We start from the raw sequence: 10,561 nt of genomic DNA on the forward strand, positions 1-10,561 counted from the left end.
CCTTGAGTTCTTTCTCTGTCCATTTTTCTGAAGCCTCTATGTTCTCCTGTGAATTTAAGGTGTCCTGCATTGTTTGTAATCCTTTTTTCCCTTGTTTTTTCATAGTGCTCACATTGCTTTCCAACTCTGTTTGACTGCTGTGTTTCTGTTTTCTTCTTTAAATTTGTTTTGGTTTTTATAGTTCCAATATCTCTCCTTTGTGTTGGGAGACAATGTTTAGAGATGTTGGATTTAATTGTGAATTAAGGTAAATTCCTTAGTTTCATTAGAGGCCTACAGAATTTGATGGCATGTATAGAATTGAGGTTTGAACTTAGGATTTTATGTTGAGGTGGGGCGCTTTGACAGTATGGAGGTTAGTATATGTTAGCTTCTTTGGGGGGTTGCTCAAATGCAGGCGGATATTAACAAGAGAATAGACAGGAGTACTTGGGGGTAGTTAAGGGCTTAGGCGGACTATGGACTGATTCATAGTATTCATCTATTTGCATTTAGTAAGTTGTACGTAATCTGGGTGGTCATGCTTAAGAGGAAAGATGGGGAAAAGGTAAGGAAGCAAACCAAGAAAGAGAGAGGCAGAGAGGAAAGAAAAAGAATAGAAAAGGAAATGATAATAAAAACATAATAATAAAATGCAGTAAAATAAAAATTACATTTAAAAAAATAATAGTATAATTGTAGAAGAGAAAAAAAATAAAATTAAAAATTAAAAAAAAATTAAAAGAAAAAAGGGACACTGTTAGGCTTTTATTTTCTTCGCTTCCAGTAGGTGATGCTTTGCCTTCCGGGCCAAGATTTTGCCCTCTGGCTGTAGGAAACAATCCGTGTGAGGCCACCCCCTCCCCCCCACCCCATCCCCCGTGTCTCTCAAAACCTGTTAGCTTAGGTTTATTCCTGGTTTCTAGTCCCCTGGCTTCTCCTGTCAGCCAGGCCTTTCCCAGTGTGATACCTCTCGGCAGTTCAAACTACACTCTTTGCCTGCAGTTTCCTGGACGTGGAGCACGGCTTTTGGGAACCAGCACCTTATTGTTTTGACTCCTTCCGCTAGCCCCTCCTCCTAGAGCTGGGAAACTGATTTCATTTTCGCTGCTGGTGGGAGGGAGGAGTTGGGGGTCAGGTGCCTTTACCTTTCCCCCACGCCTCTACTCATGCTCACTCTGTTAATCACACCCCCTGAAAGCAGGGGAGAGATTTTATGTGATTTCCCTGCTGTAGGGGTTATGGTCTAAATGTCACACACCTGTTCTATTGCTGAATGAGCTGTGATCAGTTAAAAACTGGCGATGGTGACTTCAGCTCTCCAAGATGGTGGCCGTTGGCTTCCTTGGTGGTCTGACCTGTGTGGAGGACAGAACTGGAAGGCTTCCTTCCCCTGTCTCAAACCCAGAATTCAGCACTGAGCACAGTGAGGGCACAGCTAACAGGAGCCCACAGAATCAGCAGCGCCGTTTCTCTGTGTTGCTAGCTCACCGTTTCTATGGATGCCATTTCCTGGCGTGCGCTGCAGTGTCTAACAGCAGGGCAAGCCGCTGAATAAGCAGCTTGAATCTCTGGGTGGACAAATCACTCCCGATTGAGCCCCAGTAACCGATCCTCGGGAGATGGAAATCCTTCTTCTAGGTTTCCGTGCACCCCAATTTTGCTGGAAATTCCTAACAAGATAGCTTTTGGCCGTTCTAACTCGTCATTCACCCACCCACGCAGTGACACGGTACACGGGGGTGATGAACTCCATTCGCCGCCATCTTCCGAGTCCTAAAATATTTTTTAAATATCAGTATTTTTGTTTACTTCAATACTTAATAGAACCTCTACTATTTTTGTGATTTTTTTTTGAGTCTTTGTTCCAAGAGGTTTCTATTTTCTCCTCTAAAAACTATTGTTAGATATTTTTAAGCTTCCTGGGTTAACCGTGCATTCCATATTTTTTTAATCCCTTTTTTTTAATCCTTTTTTTTTATATAGGATGATAAATTTTCTCAAGATTTTATTTTGATTTTTTTAATGTTTTTAAAACTTACCCAAGCATGTTGAATTTCTTAGAGGTCTTATTTTCTAGCTGTTCTCCCTTTGCTTCTTCTTAAATGGATTTATCAGCTCAAGTACTTCTGAGTGAACTAATTACAAGAATTATTATTCTTATTTAGTGAATTATTAGTCAGTACTTCTAACTGTACCATGTCACTTTTTTCCTTTTGCATTGTTGGTTTATCTCAAAAGTCCTTGATAATTATTCTCCAATAGACCCTGCAAATGCATTATCTAAGTGTCAAGTTCTTAGTTGTCAGATTTTATTTTCTTATGTGTTTGGGAGCATACAAATATACACCCATACTCTCTAAATGATAAATATTAGGACAATGAGGGCATTACTAGAACATTCCAACACTTCCATAGGAGTTCTAAATTCCTCAAGGTGGTGGAAGGTTATTATTTTATACTCTAAGAAGTTATGGAGTGCCCACAATGAGCAAACCACCACTTGTTAGCATCTGACTTCTGGGCATGCACAGTACAAGGGCTATGGTTCAAAACAGTGTGACTGATCAGGAAATGGAGGCATTTAGCTAATAAGATGTTTTCATCTTATTTAGCATCCCATTTTTTCTCCCTTATGAGGAGCATCTCTAGTGTTTTGATGGGAAAGAACATCTTCCACATGCACACTTCCATTTCCTTGGCATTTCTGAGATGCCTTTTCTCTAGATATATTTTTTATTTCTTTTCACCAAAATCCACCTCCTGTTTTGAGTATTGATGTGGATTTCATAAATTTTTTTAACATTCTGGCAGATACTTAAATAAAATTTATAAAAGAGAGGTAGAGAAAACCAGTGCTTAGGTTGACATTCTCATGCATAGTGCTTTAAAAAGGGAATTAATGAGAAATATTAGTATTTCATAACATTAACAAATTCATCTAATAATATTTGCTATTTATATTACTAATTGAATAGCGTGCATGTTGTTAGCATATGGTATAAATACTAATTAAATAAATACATACCTTTATGTTTTAGTTAACTTTTGCATCACTGTTACCAAAATACCTGACAAAAACAATTTAGAGGAGGAAAATAATTTATTGTGGTTTACTTTTTCCACATTTCATTCCCTGGTGGGTCTGCTTCATAGCTGAGCCTGAGGTGAGGCAGAACATAGTAGTGGAAGTGTATAGGATAGGAGGCAGCCGAGGGCTTGACAGCTAGGAAGCAGAGAGAGAGAGCTCTGCTCCCCAGGAACAATAATATAAACCCCCAAGTCACACCCCCAATAACCTTCTTGCTGTGTCCATATTCTACTTGCTATAGTTATTGTTCAGTTTGTTCATCAGGGATTTAATCCACTGGTTAGTTTTCTCCTCTCATAATGAAACCATTTCACCCCTGTAAAGTCACCTCATGTCTCACACATGAGCTTTTGGGGGAACACCTCATATCTAAACCAGAACACCAAGCAAATATAACTTATACTTTAAATGATTTATCTAGTTATTAATATTTCACATTAGTATGTCTTGGTGCTTAAAATGTTATTTTACATATTTCAGTATATTATTAGATATAATATATTATTAAAATAGCACTTGATGTATGTATTTTTGGTAGTGGGAATGGGATGAATTTCTGAAAATTATGTTTGACTCAAATCTTAGGGACTTTGTGAAAATAATAAAACATGGGATATCCTTTGAGCTTTCATCATAGTAAAAGAATATCTTGTTCCAGTATGTTGTTTATTTTTGTATCACTTTGGCTGATTTACTTTTATTTTTACTTTTATTTTTATGTTGTTTTGGAGGGCAGCCATGGTAGTATAGTTGTACTTCAGAAAGTGCGGTTGGGAATGTATATATTCTTCCCATTAATCTTTCAGTGGTTTCCAAGCCAGAAGTCTGTGTGTCAGCAGTATTTTATTTTATTGATACTGTGTCAGATCATTGGTATTTTTTTCACCTAGATAGAGTCTACTTCTGTTCACTTTCATCGTTCATTGAACTTCAGTCTCTTTCAATTTATCAATTTGGTTTTCTAGAGGGAGGGAAGGAGGGAACAGCAAGAAACAAGAAAATTGTCCAAGTGTCATTACAAGAGAATCTCCATGACAGTGACCACCAAAGATTAGTTCATTCTTAAACTAAATTGTTTGCAGTTTTTCTCCATTTTTGTGCACTTTCATCCTTGATCATCCCTCCCACACACTACTGATATCTTCTGACACCATATTTCTATATATGACAATGCTGAGTGACATAGGCATATGTGAAATGTGCCTTCAATCATATAAACCTTAAAAGTGTCAGCTTAAGAAATGTATTTTAATCAGTTTTCACTGATTAGCATATGAAAATATGCTACTTAATATTAAGTGACAAAGAAATGAATATCAGTTAGTTTCACTGTTTATATAATTTTAGTGCTCCACAAAGAGTCTACTCAAGTACCCCAAGTGCCCCAGCTCTCAAAAGAGCTGTCATTAACATTACATAAAAACCACCTCTGTTTTTTACAATGTGTCCAGCCAGCTGTAGTCATGAATTTATTTGTGTTTAGGCCATTGATTCTTATCCTTAAGCTGAATATTTTGATTCAAATATGGATATTGTGACTTGTATGTTTTCAAATTTTTTAAGTATCACTAAATGCAATAGTTTGCTTTATTCTGCATATAGTGAACTTTTAATATATACTGGCTTGAATTCTGTTTCTTTTTCAAAGTAGAATGGCTTTAACTATAGGTCCACATTTAAGGAATTCTCTTTTTTAAATTTGTAAATCCTTTTCTATAAAGTATTTAATTTGTATTACTTTAGGAGTTATCTTTTTCAAAGTTCAAACTGAAAATAATTTGTGGGTTTTTTCTTTTTGTACTCTGGATTGAACTCAGGGGCACTTGAACACTGAGCCACATTCCCAGCCCTATTTTGTATTTTATTTAGAGACAGGATCTCACTGAGTTGATTAGCACCTCACCTTCTTCCTGTGTCCATATTCTACCTCCTATAGTTATGGCTATAGTTATAGTTGCTGACGTTGGCTTTGAACTCGAAATCCTCCTGTCTCAACCTCCTGAGCTGCTGAGATTATAGGTGTGCATCACCATACCAAAATAAACTGAAAATAATTTTGATAAACATTTACATTAGAAAGAATTAAGATCAAGTTAAAAATTATAAAATGACATTGTGTTGAAATAATAAAACTACCGATTATAATAATTTGTTAGATTCACAAATTAGATTACCCTTGAAACAGGCAGAAGATCTGAAGGATGAATAACTGAAACCACTGTCTTCATGTGTATTTTACATGCCTTTTTATTGATAGCTTATTAATTTGTTTTTTTCTAGGAACTCTTTTGATTAAGTTTAGGAGTTTTGTTATTATTGCTTATTACTTTTCTGTTTTATCATGTATTCTATATTTGATTGTAATATATCCTTGTCAGGGGTCAATGGTGAAAAGGACAGTAACAGAAACAATAATTATTATCTACTTGAACACTTGCTATGTTTCACATATTTTGTTGGGTGCTGAGGCTAGAGAGAAATTCAAGTTTATACAATTCTGTCAACCAGGCTAGAATTTCAGTCTATGTCTGACTCTAAAGGGCTTGCCTTAATGCTCTATAGTATTCTGACATTTCCTGATTTATGACACTTTAAAAATAATTCTAAGTATTATTTGGATACTGGCAATCATAAAATGTTAATTTGATATGTCTCCCAAGTAATCCTGATAATAGTGGTCACTATTATTACCAGGCAAGATGGAGCACTGATCATTCTACAATAAGTTATGAAATTTACTTACCACAGCTATCATAAAAATTAGGTGCTAATAATTCCAACTATGATGATAAGTAGAGTGGTGGAATGAGTAGGTTTTGAACACCATTCCCAAATCTATGTTTTTAGCTTGTGTTCATCACTTCAAAATATGATGCTTTGCACTTGTTCACTACAATTTCTCAATTTTTTTCTGCTATTCACAACTTCTTATGCCTTTTGCATTTTTGGAAGACCTTCTTTGTTATTTACTTTTATTATTATAAAAATAAATAACACATGATATGGCAAAGAAAAATTGCATTGAAAATGTTTTAGTGTAACATACAATAGAAATATAGGATTCATTCTAATTTTAGTATTCAATTCATGTTGACAGTATTTTGGTGGACCAACTTTCTAAAATTTTAAAATACATTATACTTTTAAGGTTATTTGTATTGTACATAATCTCTGGAAAGTAAGGAAATTCACATGTTGTGATGTAAATTGTTATCTAAAACTACATTAAAATTGAAAATATTTAATTTTTGAAAATCATGATTACTTCTATTGCTTATCAGTCTCCCACAGTTTTTCTTGAGGCACAAATTGATCTTTCTTTATTCTTTTTTTTTTTTTTGTCTCAAAAACTAATTTATTATTTTGTCAGCTATCCCCTGGTCTCCATGCTGGATCCACTCTGATTCCAATGAATAGCATTTCTCTGCCGCAAGGAGAAGATGATTATGGGTATCAGTGTTTGGAGGGTAAAGATTGTGCCAGCTTCTTCTGCTGCTTTGAAGACTGCAGAACAGGATCTTGGAGGGAAGGAAGGATCCACATACGCATTGCGAAAATTGACTCCTACTCGCGAATATTTTTCCCAACAGCTTTCGCACTATTCAATCTGGTTTACTGGGTTGGTTATCTTTACTTATAAATTCCATTCCTAAACAAAAAATCATAAAACATCTGGCTAAATCTGATGTAATATGTTGTACTTCAGTAATAAGAGGGTCAAACTTAAAATGGGGAGAATCCAATGGTTAAAATCTGAATAGTATTATAACTATTTTAAGGCCTTCATAGGTAAATAAAACTACTTTTAAATTCATTTACATAAATTTACAGAAAACTCATTAGTTGTCAGATCCAGTATGTTAAAATATTATTATATATATTATTAATTTATTAGTATTAAATCTTGTTAGGATTTTGAAAGCTTCATAAGTTATGTGATACATATTTTAAAGATGAAATAAATTTAGTATGTATTTTGTTTAAATATAACTATCATTGTATTGGGAGACTAATGCCTAATGTTTAATAACTATTTTGTCTAGAAACATTGCTTACTTGATTTTTTTTCTTGATTTTTATTTATCTACACTGTTTGGGATGCAGTTTGTTAAAACAAATTTATAATTTCTTTGAATTTATTTCCAAGATTTTTCATTCCCCAGAAGACACTGTTTTACTAATTTTTTAAAGTTATTTGTTGTGAATTGACAACTTGTAGTTGCATAAATTTTTGGAGTGAAAAATGTTATCATTATCTATGAATACAATCTGAAATAATTAAATCAAAAGCTAGTTGGCAATTACAGGTAACTTATGAAATAGCCAGTATGTATCTGTCATTTAATCCAGTCCATTTCCTGATTCAATATTAAACAAAACTCTGGCTACATTTAGTCTGAGGATCTATAAAATTAGATGGACATAGTCGCATCAGTTTTTTCATAAGCAAGGTGAAAAAATTTCAGGAAAAATGTTACACTTATCCATTTTATTTTCTGCCTAATAATATTTATGAAGCATGAAGATGTTAACACTGAAATGCTAAGATCTGCTCATATTACAATTCAATGCAAAAGGAAAAGATAATTGTTTTCTTTGGGTGCTAGAAGAGTGTTACAGTCCCTCAGTTAACAAGCATTAGGGAAGAGAGGTTACATGTATTCTTAATGGTTAAAAGTTATTTAGAAAATTAGATTTCAAGTCATATTGAGGGTATGATCTTAAATACGTAGTATTAACATTTATTAGACCGTACGTATCTGGGAAACAGTTTAAGGCCTGTGTCACATATTGCCTCTTCCACCTCCCGGATTCTGGTCCAGTTTCACAACTACATTATAAATGGTTCTGTTCTCTTTTCTAGAAAATGGGGCAAGCCTCAAAATCATTTTAAAAGTGGAGCTTTTCAGAGGCATCCTGAATGAACTTGAGTGTGGGAGCTCTTTAAATTTCTACAGAAAACAGTAGGAAAAGTGCCGATAAAGTCTTACTATATGTAAAGACTATCAATACTTGCCAACTGTCTCTAGTTAAGAAGGGAATTAAAGTTAAGCTTCAATGATTATATTCCAGTAAGTCATTTAGCATATCAATTTCTTATACAAGCTCCATATTCATTCACCAAAACCAGATCCTGGAGAAACACCACAGTCAGCCAGAAGATAAACTTTAAAAAGTGTTCCCATTGCCAAGAGCAAGATTAGAGTGAAGAGTTTTATGATTGAGTCCTTAAAAGAGTAGAAAATCAAAGGAAATATTTTCCCCAGAAGTCTCACTAAATATAAAGTTTCGATGTCACCTTCATATTTGACAGTTGAGATCTTAATGTGAGTTTCCTCTCCTACTTGGTCAGTGAGAGTGGGTTCTGGCATGGTTATACTTGTTTTTGGAACATACAGGATTTTTTACCTGGCTAAATCTGATTTTTTTTCCTTTGCTTACAAACCCCTGAGAAAAGAAGCAGGAATTGAACAGTAATGACAAATATCCACTGAGACTGCCTTTTTTTAAAAAATGGAAAGCCAATTAAACTTTGGCTGTGTATATATTCATTTGTAGATTATTCATGCATTCAGGTTTATAACATCGAGTACTGGTGGATATTCTAACTTGCACATTCATTTCTGGATAAATGAAAAATAAAGTATCCATGAAGAAATAAAGTACTTCATTAAATTTTTTATGGCTAGTTCACATGTTTTAAGCTATAGCCTGCTCATTATCATGGGGCAGTTTTGACTTTGGGGCTCTTTCAATTGTATGTGAGCATGACTACATTTTAAAATATATAAAATGCTTGATATAAACAGCCTGGATTTTCTCATTGGTGTTTTATTAACTAGACTTCAAATGTTGACAGTATTTAAAAGTGAAAACAAAACTGATGAAAATATAAAAGATGATTTTCTATTTATATTTCTTGTATATACCATAAAAATAAGCCCATTGTTTTCAAAGCTGCTATTATTTTGAGCAGTTTTTATTTAAATATTCAGATCAGAAAGAGAGGTATACAAACTGATTATTTCTAAAAATTAGCATGAAAAGGTCAAAGTACATTTAGACACTTTTTACAAGAAATCAAAAAGAACTTATTTTCAAATGGGAGGCAATGTAATCCTTCTTCCTTTCTTCTTTAAAGTATTAATTTTACCATTTTGGGAAATATGTTTTAAAAAGCTTCCTCTTTTTCTAGGTGAGTTATGTCTAAATTTACTGGGACTTGTGTACCCTGGATGGAAAAAAAAAAGTTTTTAACACTCATACCAAAACAGTGGATATAACAGATGAGAAAGATAACTGAAGCAGAAGGATTTAGTAGAATCATTTTTAAAAAAAATGTTAATTCATGTAGATGTATCCTCTAAATATATGTCCAGGATGCAAAACTTCTGAGAGAGAAATGAGATTAGCACATTGTTTTTCCATTTAGATTTACAATAACATGGCAACATTTTATGAATCCTTGAACTGCATGGACAAAATTAGGCTCACTTGCAATCAATTACTGCAATGTTGAGTTGTTGCTGTTGTTGTTGTTGTTTTAATAGATAATTATATTTCTGAGAATTCAGTAGGGAAAGGGAATATTTTCCCCAGAAGTCTCACTAAATATAAAGTTTTGATGTAAGCAAAAAAATCAGACAATTCTTTGAATGCATTTTATTTTAAGGTAAAGATAGATTTCATTATGTTTTTAAAGCTGATCAATTCTGAATCAAAGCCCAGTAATTATGTGTAAATAAAGAGGTGACCATCTGGGCTTTTCACCTTTAGTGTGTTCCCATATTCAGATATCTATGTAGTCATAAAACAAGCCACATCTTTCCTTAAGGACAAGGACAAAATTGAGGACTGCTTTTTATTTTTATTTTTTTAGTTATTGATGGACAGTTATTTTTTATTTATTCATTTATATAGCGTGCTGAGAATCAAACCCAGTGCCTCACATGTTCTAAGCAAGAGCTCTACCACTGAGCCACAACCCCAACCTGAGGACTGCTTTCTTGACAATGTCTCAAGATCAAAAAGAATGACTGGTAGTATTCTCACACCATGGGGCCCACAAATAAAAAGGTGAAATTGTGTATCAAGTCAATATATTAAGACTAAATGCATTCTATACTTTGACTCTATAATAGAAAAGCATATGATTCGTTTGAGTAAAATTGAAACTAACACCTAGTATTTGAATAAACACAGCGAAAGAATAAATATATGCATTACAATGATCCAAATTCTATATAAGTGCTTATTCTCAGTCTTGTAAACTTTGTTGGAGAAAGAAGCCACATCCACAACCATTTCATTGGTCTCAGCACCAGGATCAAAGAGACCCAATTGATGCTTTAATGATTTAGAATTTGTCCCATTACACATATTATAAATATTATCTCTGACCAAGTATTTTTTTAATCATTAAATTTATTCAGCTACTTAGTATCTTATTGTATGAAGGTCAGCTCTAATTGGTATTGTCTGTTAGCCATT

At 33.7% G+C, this 10,561-nt stretch overlaps 1 protein-coding gene across 2 annotated transcripts in view; it reads left to right on the plus strand.

Annotated features, from left to right (window-relative positions):
* Gabrg1 (gamma-aminobutyric acid type A receptor subunit gamma1) overlaps nt 1-6,710 on the plus strand; it is an 81,015-nt gene extending 74,305 nt beyond the window's left edge. For both annotated transcript variants that reach the window (XM_026386556.2, XM_077803386.1), the window contains exon 9: nt 6,441-6,710. In XM_026386556.2, the coding sequence (XP_026242341.2) occupies nt 6,441-6,710 (270 nt within the window). The remainder of the gene's footprint in view (nt 1-6,440) is intronic.
* Nucleotides 6,711-10,561: the final 3,851 nt, after the last annotated feature.

This window comes from Urocitellus parryii, chromosome 10, assembly GCF_045843805.1.
Source record: "Urocitellus parryii isolate mUroPar1 chromosome 10, mUroPar1.hap1, whole genome shotgun sequence".
In the NCBI taxonomy this organism is placed as follows: Eukaryota; Metazoa; Chordata; class Mammalia; order Rodentia; family Sciuridae; genus Urocitellus; species Urocitellus parryii.